Source organism: Acinonyx jubatus, chromosome B1 (assembly GCF_027475565.1).
Source record: "Acinonyx jubatus isolate Ajub_Pintada_27869175 chromosome B1, VMU_Ajub_asm_v1.0, whole genome shotgun sequence".
Lineage (NCBI taxonomy): Eukaryota > Metazoa > Chordata > Mammalia > Carnivora > Felidae > Acinonyx > Acinonyx jubatus.
The window spans coordinates 41675235-41690526 of NC_069382.1; the positions used below are offsets into that span (position 1 = coordinate 41675235).

Sequence of the window (15292 nt, forward strand, 5' to 3'; positions counted from 1 at the left end):
ATAAGTGTATACAAAGAAGAAAATGAGTATGTTATAAACAGCCTTTAATATTTTTGTACTGTATAGCCTAATAACTTCTAGAATTAATCTTTAATATAAAATCTTAGAGCTAAAAAATAATAACAAAATTTTCATTGAAATATCCTTTAGTACAATAACCTGTTAGCTGTGCCTGGGTGGCTCTGTGGGTTGAGCATCCAACTCTTGATTTCAACTCAGGTCATGATTTCAGGGTTGTGGGATTGAGCACTATGTTGGGCTTCACACTAAGCATGAAGCCTGCTTAAGATTCTCTCTCTCTCTCTCTCTCTCTCTCTCTCAAAGTACTTTTAGATTTACAGTGTTATATTTATGAACACAAATAAGATTGACAGAAATTGCATTTGGGATGCCTAGGTGGCTCAGTTATTAAGTGTACAGCTTGATTTCAGCTCAGGTCATGGTCTCATGGTTGTGAGATCAAGCCTTGGATTAGGCTCTGCATTGAGCATGGAGCTCACTTGGGATTCTCTCTCCCTCTCTCTCTCTCTCTCTCTCGCTCTCTCTCTCTCTCCCCTCCTCCTTCTCTCAAATAAATAAACACTAAAAAAAGAAATTGAATTACATTTTTAACAGTTCAGTTTCTTGAGCATGGAACCATAAATAATTTCATTCTTTTTCCTATACTGGAAATATATTAACTTTAAAAGAAGTGGTGTTAAAAATATGTACAGAAGTAAAAATCATACTGTGATTGTAATTAAGAGATATGCTATAGTATATTTTGACAATAAATGAAATGATTTCTTTAATTGAAAATTCCTATTATTTAACCTGACTGTATTTACTTTTAGCCATGCAAATTTGAAAAATGCTGTGATACTGAACACTGTACTCTGATTGAACCTGCAGAGTGTGGCACTGGACCATGCTGTGATAAAAATACTTGTCTGTAAGCTTTCAAAATATTATGGTACATTCTTTCATGATTTTTTTCTGTCCTTGTTTATTCACTTTTTTTTTATTTTATTTTTTTACACAACTTTCAAATACTGTGTGTAACTTTAGGTACCTGATTCATACACAGTTGACTTCAGAATTCAGAAGCTATCCTTAGATTTTTTTTCAACCTTCCTTCTTATGTTTGCCTTCACTGTATTGTTTCAATCTCTACTGAAGATCCATCCAATTATTCAATACCAATTTCAAATTATTTGGATGCTAATGACTCCTTTTGGTCATATCTGAGGTCATACCTGAATGTAGGTCCTCATGACCAAAGAACTTACGACGAAATTAAAAATAAGCCACCCAACACAGTTCATGTACAGTGTTTGAATAAACAGACAACAATAATAATAAAAATCTCATTTTGAGAATAGCAGAAAAAGAGTCCATGTAGAATAGTCAGCAACATGTAGCATGTCTAATATTGAAGTTAGCTTTGTAGATACACCTGGATCCTGAAGTGGATTGAATCCTTGACTTTCCTTGGGAAGTTTCCCATTGAGTTTTCCTTTATAGTCACACCTGGAAGGAGACTGAGTAAGATTTGTCTTTTGGGGATTGCTTCATTGTAGCATCTTGCCTTTTTTGTGTCACCTTTAGACGTCAACAACAATCATAAAAGCTGATTAATTAGAGATCTTGATTGCCAGATTTCAGATTTGCAGGTTCTCCATCAATGAAATCTCTCCTAATATCATTCTACTTTGTTCTCTGTGTATTCTTTTTCACTCTTCGTGCTAGTAATTAAAGTCACTGGCCACTTGTCTTCAAGGAGGCAAGCGTAGAGTTTCCACTATTTAGCAATAAACCTTGTTGCTCTTCCCTTCATCAGAGCTCTCATCTTGTCCTTTGTCTCCAAATCAGAAGGATTAAGCAATAAGGTTTTTCTACATAGCCCATTGCCCTTTCCCTACATCCCAGAGGGAAGTTCTTTAAAAAGGGAATAATTCTTACTTTTGGTAGAGTTTTTAAAAAATTAAGGTGAAAATCATGTACGATAAAATTTACCATTTTCAGGGAAACAATTTAGTGATATTCAGTACATTCACAGTGTTATGCAACTGCCACCTCTATCTAGTTCCAAAACAAGTTCCTCAGTCAAACAGGAGACTCCTGGAGCATTAAGCACTTGCTCTCCTTTCTTCCTTCCCCTCAGTCCTGGCAACCACCAATTTGTGTTCTGTCTGGAGTAACCTATTCTGGATATTTTATATAAGTTAGAAGCATAGAATATGTGACCTTTTGTGTATGGATTTCTTCACTTAACATAGTGTTGAATGTTCATTCATCTTGTAACCTATCTATCAGTGCTCCTTTATATGGCTGAAAATATTCCATTGCATGAATATACCGCAATTTGTTAACCTGTTCATTCATTGATGGACATTTGGGCTTTTTCTAATCTTGAGTTTTCAAGTAAATTCATAATTTGACTTTAAGTAGTTAAAATGTGGTAATAATAGAAATGATAGATCTACACTTTTCTTACATATTTTTTTTTACAGTTTTGGTTTATTACTTTACAAAAATAATTCTTTTTCTTTGTCTCACAGCTCTCTGTAAAGGGAACTATATGTCAACAAAGCCAAGATCTGTGTGATTTTCCAGAATTTTGCAATGGAACATCTGAGTTTTGTGTACCTGATGTGATATCTGCTGATTTACAACTATGCAATAATAACACTGCCTATTGCTTTCAAGGAATATGCCAAGATACAGATAGACAGTGTGCAGAGTTATTTGGAAAATGTAATAGTATACTTTTTTTCTGAAGTTCAATTTTATTATTTTATTTTGTATTTTTCCCAGTATAGTTAGCACACAGAGTTATATTAGTTTCAGGTGTACAATATAGTGATTTAACAATTCCATACATTACTCAGTACTCATCATGGTAAGTGTACTCCTTAATCCCCATCACCTATTTCACCCATTCCCCCAACCACCTCCTCTGGTTGACTCTCGTTTGTTCTCTATGGTTAAGAGTCTGTTTCTTGGTTCATATCCCTCTCCCTCTTTTTTTCCTTTGCTCCTTTGTTTCGCTTCTTAAATTCCACATATGAGTGACATCATATGATATTTGTCTTTCTCTGACTGACTTACTTCACTTAGCATTATACTCTCTAGCTCCATCCGTGTCATTGTGAATGGCAAAATTTCATTCTTTTCTTTTTTTTTTATGGCTGAACAATCTTCCATTGTATATATATCACTTCTTCTTTATCCATTTATCTATTGATTGGCATTTAGGCTGCTTCCATTATTTGGTTATTGTAAATAGTGTTGCTATAAACATAGAGGTGCATGCATTTTTTTGAATTAATGTTTTTGTACTTTTTGGGTAAAGACCTAGTAGTATGATTATTGGATTGTAGGATTGTTCTATTTTTAGCTTTTTGAGGAATCTCCACACTTTTTCAGAGTGGCTATACGAGTTTGCGTTCCCACCAACAGTGCAAGAAGTTTCCTTTTTCTCCACATCCTCATGAACACTTGTTTCTTGTGGTTTTGATTTTAGCCATTGTGACAGGTGTGAAGTGATAATTTCATTGTAGTGTTGATTTGCATTTCCCTGATGAGTGGTGATGATAAGCACCTTTTCCTATGTCTTTTTGACCATCTGTTGTCTTCTTTGGAAAAACGCCTGTTCATAGCTTCTTCCCATTTTTAATTGGATTATTTTCTTTTTGGATATTGTGTTGTCTCAGTTTTTTAAATATATTTTGGGTACCAACCCTTTATTGAATATGTTGTTTGCAGATATCTTCTCCCATTCAGCAGGTTGCCTTTTAGTTTTGTTGATTGTTTCCTTCACTGTGGAGAAGCTTTTTTGTTTTTTTGTTTTTGTTTTGTTTTGTTTTGTTTTGTTTTGTTTTGCTTTGTTTTGTTTTTGATGTAGTCCCAATAGTTTATTTTTGCTTTTATTTCCCTTGCCTCAGGAGACATATATACAAAAATGTTGTGATGGCCAATGCCAAGGAGGTTACTGGCTGTGTTCTCCTCAGTGATTTTTATGGTTTCAGGTGTCACATTTAGGTCTTTAATCCATTTTGAATTTATTTTTGTGTATGGTGTACAGAAGTGGTCCCCTTTCCTTTCCTTTCCTTCCTTTCCTTTCTTTTATTTTCTTTTCCCTTTCCTTTCCTTTCCTTTCCTTTCTTTTCTTTTCTTTTCTTTTTTTTAATTTTCTTTTCTTTTCTTTCGTGTGTGTTGCTGTGCAGTTTTCCCAACACCATTTGTTGAAAGGACTGTCCTCTGTCCTTTCCCCATTGGATACTCTTCCCTGCTTTGTCAAAGATTAACCATTTGGTTGTGGGCTCATTCTGGGTTTTCTATTCTGTTATATTGATCTATGTGTCTGTTTTTGTGCCAGTATCATACTGTTTGATTACTTTGGCTCTGTAATATAACTTGAAGTCTGGAATTGTGACACCTCTAGTTTTTTTGTTTGTTTGTTTTGTTTTTGTTTTTGTTTTATTGCTTTGGTTATTGGATGTCTTTAGTGTTTCCATACAAATTTTAGGATTGTTTGATCTAGTTCTGTGGAAAATGTTGGTATTTTCATACAGATTGAAATAAGTTTGCAGATTGCTTTGAGTAGTATAGACAGCTTAACAATATTTATTCTTCCAACCCATAAACATGGGATTCCATTTCTTTGTGTCATCCTGAATCTGTTTCATCAGCGTTTGATAGTTTTCAGGGTACCAGGTCTTTCACTTATTTGATTAAGTTTATTCTTAGATATTTTATTGTTTTTGGTTCAATTATAAGTGGGTTGTTTTCTTAATTTCTCTTTCTGCCTCTTGATTATTAGTGTATAAGAAAGCAATAGGTCTCTGTGTATAGTTTTGTATCCTGTGACTTTACTGAATTCATTTATCAGTTCTAGTAGTTTTTTGGTGGAATCTTCTGAGTTATCTATATATAGTATCTATATATAGTATAATGTCATCTGCAAATAGTGAAAATTTTGCATCTTCCCTATCAATTTTGATACCATTTATTTCTTTTTGTTTTTTTTTCTGATTGTTGTGGCTAGGACTTTTATATAGTCTAAACCTACATTGTTGAGTGGTTTTTTTTTAATGTGTATTATTTATTTTTGAGACAGAGAGAGACAGAGCGTGAGCAGGGGAGGGTCAGAGGAGACACAGAATCTGAAGCAGACTCCAGGCTCCGAGCTGTCAGCACAGAGCCTGATGCAGGACTCAAACTCACAAACTGTGAGATCATGACCTGAGCCAAAGTCAGATGCCTAGCTGACTGAGCTACCAAGGCACCCCTGTTGAGTATTTTTACCATTAATGGGTGTTGTACTTTGTGAAATGCTTTTTCTGCATCTTGAAACGATCATATGGTTCTTACCCCTTCTCTTCTTGATGTGATTCATCACACTGATTGATTTGTGAATGGTGAACCACCTTTGTACCCCAGGAATAAATGCCACTTATTTTTGGTGAATGACTTTTTTTTAATATATTGGATTCAGGGGCACCTGGGTGGCTCAGTCCGTTAAGCGGCCGACTTCGGCTCAGGTCACTATCTCACGGTCGGTGAGTTCCAGCCCCGTGTCGGGCTCTGTGCTGACCACTCAGAGCCTGGAGCCTGTTTCAGATTCTGTGTCTCCCTCTCTCTCTGACCCTCCCCCGTTCATGCTCTGTCTCTCTGTCTCAAAAATAAATAAACGTTAAAAATTTTTTTTTAAAAAATAAAAAAAGAATATTGTTGGATTCAGATTGCTGGTATTTTGTTGAGGATGTTTGCCTTATGTTCATCTGAGATATTGTCCTGTAATTCTCTTTTTTTGTGGTGTCTTTATCTGGTTTTGGTATCAGGGTGATGTTGGTCTCATAGAATGAATTGGGAACTTTTCCTTCTTTCTATTTTTTGGAATAGTTTGTAAAGAATAGGTATTACTTTTCTTTATATGTTTGGTAGTATTCTTCTGTGAAGCCATTTGGTCCTCAACTTTTGTTTGTTGGGAGATTTTTGTTTGTTTTGTTTTGTTTTTGTTTTTTTATACTGATTCAATTTCATTGCTGGTAATAGATCTGTTCAAATATTCTGTTTCTTCCTGCTTCAGTTTTGGTAGGTTATATGTTTCTAAGAATTTATCCATTCCTTCTGGTTGTCCAATTTGTTGGGATATAACTTTTCATAATATTCTCTTGCAATCCTTTCTGTTTTCATTATTATTTCTCCTCCTTCATTTCTCTTCTTTCATTTCTGATCTTTTGGCGGGAGCGGGGGGGGGGGTCCTCTCTATTTTTTGATGAGTCTGGCTAGGGTTTTATAAATTCTATTGATGTTTTCAAAGAATCAGCTCCTGGTTTTATTGATCTGTTTTATTGGGTTTTTTTTGTTTGTTTTTGTTTTTGTGTTTTAGTTTCTATATAATTTATTTCTGCTCTAATTTATTATTTCCTTCTTTATGCTGGTTTGGGGTTTTGTTTGTTATTCTTTTTCTATCTCTTTTGGTGCAAGGTAGGCTGTTTGAGGTTTTTCTTGCTTCTTGAGGTAGCCTTGTATTGCTATAAACTTTCCTCTTAGAATTGATTTTTCTGCATCCCAGAGAGGGTTGTGTTTTCATTTTCATTTGTTTCCGTATGCTTTTTGATTTCTTGGTTGACCCATTCATTGTTTAGTAACATGTTATTTAGCTTCCATGTATTTGTGGCCTTTCCAGATTTTTTTCTTGTGGTTGACTTCTAGTTTCATAGCATTGTAGTCAGAGAAGATGCAGGGTCTGACTTTTATCTTCTTGTATTCCTTGAGGCTTGTTTTGTGGGCTGATGTATGACATATTGGGGAGAATGTCCTATGTGCACTTGAAAAGAATATGTATTCTGCTGTTTTAGTATGAATTGTTCTGAATATATCCATTAAATCCACCTGGTCCTGTGTGTTATTCAGTGTCAAAGCCACTGTTTCCTTGTTGTGTTCCTGTTTGGATGATCTGTCCATTGATGTAAGTAAGGTATTAAATTTCTCTACTATTGTATTACTGTCAATTATTTTCAGCTATTATTTCTTCAAATAAATTTTCTGCTCCCGTTTCTCTCTCTCCTTCCAGGATGTGAATGTTTTATACTTGATGTAGTCACTAAGTTCCCTAAGAGTATTCTAAATTTGCATAATTATTTTTACTCCCATTTGTTCAGCGTGATTACTTTCCTGTACTCCATTTTGCAGGCTATGAATTCTTTCCTTTGTTTCATCTAGCCTGCTACTTATTCTATCGGGTATATTTTTAATTTCATTTATTTTGTTCTTCATCTCTGATTGGTTCTTTTTTATCTCCTTATTAAGAGTTTCACTGATATTCTCTACTCTTTTATCAAGTGCGGAGAGTATCTCTATGATTATTACTTTAAATTCTCTATCAGGCATGTTACTTATTTCTGTTTTGGTTAGGTCTTTTGCTGTGGTTTGGTCTTTTGGTTAGGACACATTTCTTTCACTTAGGACACATTCCTTTGTCTCCTCATTTTGTCTAACCCTGTGTTTGGTTCTCTGTGTTAGGTAAGTCAACTATGTATATTGCTATTGAAGGTAATGGCCTTATGAAGAAGTAGTCCTTTAGTACCTTGCAGTACAGTGTCCCCTGTTCCCCAGGACCTGATGCTTCAGGGAATGTCTCCTACGTGTGATACCTATGCCCTGCTTCTTTCTTCCTTCAGTACAGTTGTCTGCAGAGGATCTTTTTTTTGTTGTTGTTGTGGGCAATGTTTGATCCGTGGCTGGGTGCAGCACATTTTAACATGGTGTGTGCCGGTCTGCTTGAAAAAGAGACCTGCTACCACCAACACTACAGGAACTGAGGTCCCACAAAACATGTGGGTCAGTTGACTAGGTGTTGTTGGAGTTTTCACTGGTCTTCTGGAGGAGGGGGCCCACAGCACTGGGACTGAGGCAAGCATGACTGGGAAGGGCTGATCCACTGAAGCACAGGAGGTTTGGGCTTAGGTAGCAAATGGTGGCACCATTGCTGTTTCCTGCAGGTGGCCCTGTGTTTATGGTGGGGGCTAGGGGAGGAAAATGGCAACGTCTAGCTCCTTTGTTCCTGGAGGCATTTCCCCATGATCCTTGCCTTCCCAGACCATGCTCTAAGATGAATAGATCACTCTCCCTCCTGTCTGTCCCTGGCAGTTTTCAGACTGCTGCTTCCCTGTTGTATCTCTGCTGGCTGTTTGTCCTGCTGTCTAATAGTAGGTACTCAGCTTCCTAATGCCCTCTGGGTTCAACCAGAGCCTAGCCACTGAGTTTTAAAATTCTGGGCTTTACAAGGGATACAGGAGTGCTGATGCATAGGGGCACTTGTACCCCAATGTTTATAGCAGCACTCTCAACAATAGCCAAATTGTGGAAAGAGCCGAAATGTCCATCAACTGATGAATGGATAAAGAAATTGTGGTTTATATACACAATGGAGTACTACGTGGCAATGAGAAAGAATGAAATATGGCCCTTTGTAGCAACGTGTATGGAACTGGAGAGTGTGATGCTAAGTGAAATAAGCCATACAGAGAAAGACAGATACCATATGTTTTCACTCTTATGTGGATCCTGAGAAACTTAACAGAAATCCATGGGGGAGGGGAAGGAAAAAAAAAAGAGGTTAGAGTGGGAGAGAGCCAAACCATAAGAGACTCTTAAAAACTGAGAACAAACTGAGGGTTGATGGGGGGTGGGAAGAGGGGGAGAGTGGGTGATGAGTATTGAGGAGGGCACCTTTTGGGATGAGCACTGGATGTTGTATGCAAACCAATTTGACAATAAATTGCATATATTGAAAATAAAATATATATATATATATATATGTTTGAAAAAATAAAATAAAATAAAATAAATAAAATAAAATAAAATAAAATTCTGGGTTTTAAGTCTTGCTGGTTGTAAGAATTCACAAAATTTGGCCCTCTTGCTTTCAAAACCAGATATCATGGGATTTGTCTTTCCTGTGTAGGCTCCTCAGTGGTTCATTTTCAAACTATATTTTTCTAAAGTCAGTAATCTACCCTGTAACCATGATAAAAGGTATTGTTTGTGTAAATTCAAATTTGAAAATAAAATTACAAATCAAAACAACTTTGAACTATGCCAACAGGTAGATAGATCTAATAATTATAGGATAAAAAGAATAAGATATTAGTCAAATTTCAAGTAATTGATAGAAAATGAGTAGAATATTAGAATTATAGATAAGAGAGTAATGATGGTTTGATTTCTTAGTCATTGCTTCAGTATGATAGCAATTTTCCTATTCTCTAGTGGGAGTTTTTAATGGTTCTTCTTGTGTAGCCAGTAGATGATACCAAAATTTATAGTACCTGACACTGGGCATTGCTGTTGTCTAGATGTCTCTATATTAATTTACCACAGTTTTAGCTTTTAATGTTTTAAAGATGAGTAATTGGAACTTTATTTATATTTTCAGTTGCAAAGGGTTCTACTTCTCTATGTACACAAGAAGTGAATCTTCAGGAAGATGATTTTGGAAACTGTGGACGAAAGTATTGTAATTTTAAGTGTGTATTTAGAAAATTATAAATTTTCCAATTTTGTTTGTGTGTTTGTACTGCAAAGAGTTGCTTAATGCAAATGAGAGGTGAATGTATTATATACAGATAAATATTTATGTTGCACTTCTTAAGATTGTTTATATTCTGAATAGCTTGGTGCTATGATCCAGTAACATTTTCAATTACCCTCATATTTGAACTATTATTTCCCTAATATTTTTTGTCCTTAAGTGACATATGGATAATTGTTTCTTCCTTATATTGCCAGGGATATCCTTTGTGGAAAGATAGTTTGTCATTGGACACGTTTAGAAGTAATACCATTTAAAAAATTTGATGTTCAATATACTTACATGGAAGGCCATGTGTGTATCTCCGCATATTTAAGAATACCAACAGCACATGTAACAGATGATATTACGTATACAGCGAATGGCACTATGTGTGGTCCAAATATGGTAAATAAAAATTTGACTTGATTATATATACGGTGTGTGGATGTCTGTGTGTGTGTGTGTGTGTGTGTGTGTGTGTGTGAGTGCACATGTGCACACACATGAGAGAGACAAAGACCTTAACATTTTTTTATAATTAATATTACAAATTTTGGTTCCTACATAATGATCTTAAGATTTAAAGTTTAGGATTTCTATTGGTCAAAGGAGCACTTGCTTCACTATCATTTTGTTTATTATGAATTTTGCTATAGATATTAGAACTTATTTTCTCACACTGCAGAATATTAGCCTCTTCATTAGGCCAGGATCTGGTCTGCAAAAATTTATATAAATAACAAAAAAGATCAAATAATACACCAAAAAGTAGGTTAAAAGAACCTGAATAATAAGAAAAACAAAGAAAGCAAAAAAAGCAAAGTATTTAGTACTGCTATAATTGACAAGAATAATTGATTGGTTGTAATGAAAGTAAAACAGGTATTTGCTCATTAGCCAACTTCCCTAATTCTTCTTCCAAAAGCATAATACTTATTAAAAATTTGGCCCTCTCACAAGACATAATAATAAAATGGGTCTCAAGCTTTGTTTTTATTTTTCTTAAACAGCTTAAGAAACAATAAATGATTTGTGTGTGTCCTTTGTACCATTGAAATATTCGTTAACTAAGGTAAAACATTACTCAAGTATCTCATGTTGAAATTTAGATACTTAACATTGAGATGAAATATTTTAAGAAATGAAAAATTGAGGAAAATGGAAATGAATATTAAATTTATGTCAAAATTAGAAAACTTATTCTTACCTAAAAATAATAAAATAATTACAAATGAACACACTGGTGCTGACTACCTTAAAAAGTAACATGTCATCCCTTTAAAGATCACTTAAGACAAACTGAAAAAATGTTTACTATAAATGTGAGAGATTAAGTACATAAATTTATCAGCTAATTTAATCATTAATTGATTGGAAAAATCATTCTAATGGCATAAAGGTGGTATCATACACAAAAATAATTTGGTCTTTTTCCCTGATTTTCTGGTACAAGAGCTCCTAAACCCCTTGGAATTTCCCTAGTGATAATGAATGCTTTTTGTTAATCATAAAGAGCTTCTTCCAATCAAACTGAATTTATGCTAATGAAGTGACAGGATGGGGTATCTAGATAGCTGTATGATGGAGCTGATCACCAATAAGACCAAGAGATTAGAGGGCTGGAACTTTTAGCCTCATCACAACCTTCGGGAAGGGAAGTGGTGTAACTGGAGATTGAACACTGTAAAAACTTTTGAGCAGTGAGATTCGGTGTGCTTCTAGCTTGGTGAAGTAAATAAAGTAAGTGAACATCCAGTTATTGTTTTTTCTAATCAGTTAAGAGTTGAAAATAATAACTGATGATGGGAAGCATAACTTATCATCCTAAAACAAGTATAAATTACCATATACTATCCGGAAAGTGATTTAGAAATGTGTATAATGTCAAAATATATTATTACACATTTTTATTGGTTTTTAAAAATTATTTGTTACTATTTTTAATTGACATATAATTGAAATATAACATTAACTTAGTTTCAGATGTACAACATAGTGGTTCAATATTTATACATATTGTGAAATGACCACCAAAAGAAATCTGGTTAACATCCATTACTGTACATAGTTATGAATTTTTTTTTTCGTGATGAGAACTTTCAAGACTTACTCTATTAGCAAGTTTCAAATATGCAATACAGTGTTATTAATTGCAGTCACCATAGTATTGTAACCTCCATGACTTATTTATTTACAAACTGTAATTTTGACCCTGTTTGTAATTTTTGACCCTGTTTACCCATTTTACCCACTTTCCCCAACTCTCACCATTGGCAGCCACCAATCCATTCCTTGAATCAAAGACCTTGGGTTTTGTTGTTTTTGTTGTTTAAATTACACATACCCATAAGGTCACACAGTATTTGTCTTTCTCTGTCTGACTTATATCAATCAGCTAATGTTCTCAAGTTCCGTTCAAGTTGGCACAAATGGCAAGATTTAATTCCTTTTTATGGATGAATAATATTCTTTTGTGTATATTTGCTACATTTCCTTTTTCCATTCATTCATCAGTGAACATTTAGATTGCTTACATATCTTAGCTAATCTAAATAATGCTGCAGTGAACATGAAGGTACACATATATTTTTGAGTTACATGTTTTAATTTACTTTGATAAATACTCAGAAGTGGAATTGCTGGATCATGTGATGTTTCTATTTTTAATTTTTGTAACAACATCCATAATATTTTCCATAGTGGCTGCAATGGTTTACATTTCCACCAATAATGCACCAGGGTTCCATTTTCTCTACATCTTTGCAAACATTTTCTATTGCTTTTTGTCATGATAAAAGCCATTCTAAGATCCTAGGAGAATAAGAGAAAGATTTTAAGGATGGAAAAGTATTTCAGGGAGTAATGCTTGGAATGCTTCCAAATTTGGCAAAAGGTGTAAACACACAGATGCAAAAAATTGAAACAACATCATGTAGGATGAAGCCAGTGAGATCCACAGTAGGATGTAGCATAATCAAACTGACAATTAAAGACCAAGAAAAAGAATCTTAAAAGTAGTGATAGTGAAATTACATGTACAGGAAAAAATACAATTACAATGATAACAATTGAAATAAAACAGTATAGGAATAAGACATGCAAATACCACAGAAGATTGCTATGCTGGTTTGTTCCAACCAGCTTGTATGTAAAGCTTTTAAGCTTTACAGATCAATTCACTCATCTCTCCAGCAGTGATTCTTTGCCTGGGAAGTCTGATCATAAGCCTATGCCCAACTAGCTAATGTCCCCATGGAGGGAAAACAAAGAAAGGAATGAGGGAGGAGGGGGAGGGGAAGGGAGGGAATGCCGGGGAAGGGAGGGGAAGGGAAGGGAAGGGAAGGGAAGGGAAGGGAAGGGAAGGGTAGGGCAGAAGGAAGACTGATTTTTCCTACTTGGTCCAGTAGAAGCTGGCATGACTTTTTACTCCCACACCATTTTTAACTCAAAAACAAAAACAAAAAAAAAACCCAAAAAACGAATCGGCAGCCTTCTCCATGTGACAAGGCTTTGTCACATGACAGCCTTCATTTCAGAAACTGGCTTTTAGGCCATGATACTTCCAGTAGTTTATTATTTTTTTATTTAAAAAATTTTTACATTTATATCTTTATTTTGAGAGAGAGAGAGAGAGAGAGAGAGGGAGAGAGAGAGAGCATGAGTGGGGTAGCGACAGAGAGAGAGGGAGAGAGAATTCCAAGGAGGCTCCATGCTGACATAGCACAGAGCTTGATGCAGGGCTCAAACTCACAAACTGTGAGATCGTGATCTGAGCTGAAATCATGACCTGAGCCAAAATCAAGAGTCAGATGCTTACCCGACTGAGCCATCCAGACACCCTATACTTCCAGTAGTTTAATTGGATAGGAACTCTTCCAGAGGACAGACCACTTGAAACGTCGAAATTCTACAGTGACTATTAATTCAGTTGCTTTCGGAAACAAAATACCTTTTGAAATAATCTCCCTTGGGATAAAAGTGTTGTGTTGACTGCATTTTGTAATTGAGAGAAAGGAGAGATGAGTAGTGAATATGAGAGCTAACTACTTCTGTAGTTTTGTGGACAGACTTCCATTGAAAATTCTGCATTTTAGCCACCCTTCCCTACCTGCCTTTTTGGCTCTTCTTCCTCTGCTTTTCCTTCTTACTCAGGCTGCAGCTCCTCCAGAGCATTCGAAGTTGATCAACCAGGCTCTCTCTTTTACCATTGTATTTGATGATGTTGCTTCCTTGCCTCATTTTATCCATTAGTGGACTTCATTTTATTTCAAAATCCCAGGAAGTTCTTAAATCTTTTATCTTCCAATTGCCTCTTTCTGATGATCCTTTATTTGCATTAATTAGGAAAAGGGGAGCTATTTTGAGTGCCGTATCTGTGAATTTAAACTGGAATTTTCCTGTGGTTATTTTAAAAATTCATCAAAGTTATACTGTATTTTCATGTGTAATTCTCTCTTGTTTAGTTGATTTCAGAGTGGTTGGAAAGGAAAGATTTCTTTACTTTTCCCTCACTAAAGGTGGGTCCTTTGTAAAAATTATCTTCTTTTTGAAGTTTATTTATTTATTTTGAGAGAGACAGAGACAGCATGAGTGGGAGAGGGGCAGAGAGAGAGAATCCCAGCCAGGCCTCTCCCTGTCAGCAGAGAGCCAAACATGGGGCTCGAACCCATGAAGCTGTGAGATGCATGACCTGAGCTGAAACCAAAAGTCGGATGCTTAACTGATTGAGCCATCCAGGTGCCCTGTAAAAATTATCTTGATAGATAGCAAGAGAAGGAGGGAGAGAGGGGAGACTTTATTTCTTATTTTTTTTATTAACAGGAAGAAAAATATATCTCCTTATTAATCATAATGAAGGTATAAATAAAACACTCATATATTTAATACTGTTATATAGTGGGTGAAGAGTATACTGCATGGAGATAGGCATATTCCAGCAATGCAAATTTGCTTAATATTGGATATGATAGAAAGCTTTTTAATTTTTTAATTTATAAGACTTAGAACAGGGGAAATGATTCTAGTTCACGTACGTAGGCCAGGGAAGATGAACATATCTCAACACATTCATTTCAAACTTGAAAAGAAGTATGTTTGGGGCATTTGTCCAAAATTAGATAAGGTAATCAATGAATAAATGAATAAAATTAACTCCTTTTATCTTACTCATACCTGGGACTATACAAAAATATGCTTACATGTAATTCACATTTCTCTTTAGGAAATATGTATTTACTTATGTTGTTTTTATGTGTTTTTTTTTTTTTTCTTTGAAACATGGTATGACTGCTTCTGGGACACCTTGTATCTTGTTCAAGGAAGGAATCCTGTATATTAGTTTATATTCAAAACATATCCCAACCACTGCCCAGGCCTAACTACTTTTGTAATGTCTCTTGCTTTTGCTGTCATTACAAAAGAGCCAGCTGCAAATTGACCCTTTTACCTGCAAGAAATTATATTAGAAGCATAGGTCTTAACTTTTCCAGCTTATTTTTCCCCTAAAGACAGCCCAGGGAAATATGACTAGTTATTATTGCCTCAATGACAATGTTTAAGGAGCACTAGAATGAAAATGATTTTGTGCACAGGTAATGCTGGTTTGTCCAAAATTTTTGTTATTCTTGCTGGCTTCATCAGAGCACTTCCAGTTACTGAACAAGCTGATATTCTTTCCTTTATGATGATGATTGGTTAATGGTGATAGGAAATAATGATTTTTAAGAC

General features: G+C 35.1%; 1 protein-coding gene across 5 annotated transcripts in view; it reads left to right on the top strand.

Annotated features, from left to right (window-relative positions):
- Positions 1–15292, top strand: part of LOC106978366 (A disintegrin and metallopeptidase domain 3-like) — a 117070-nt gene that overhangs the window by 84790 nt on the left and 16988 nt on the right. For all 5 annotated transcript variants that reach the window (XM_053216551.1, XM_053216553.1, XM_053216550.1 and 2 more), the window contains 4 exons: positions 834–931; positions 2540–2736; positions 9428–9518; positions 9781–9970. In XM_053216551.1, coding sequence (XP_053072526.1) covers positions 834–931; positions 2540–2736; positions 9428–9518; positions 9781–9970 — 576 coding nt within the window. The remainder of the gene's footprint in view (positions 1–833; positions 932–2539; positions 2737–9427; positions 9519–9780; positions 9971–15292) is intronic.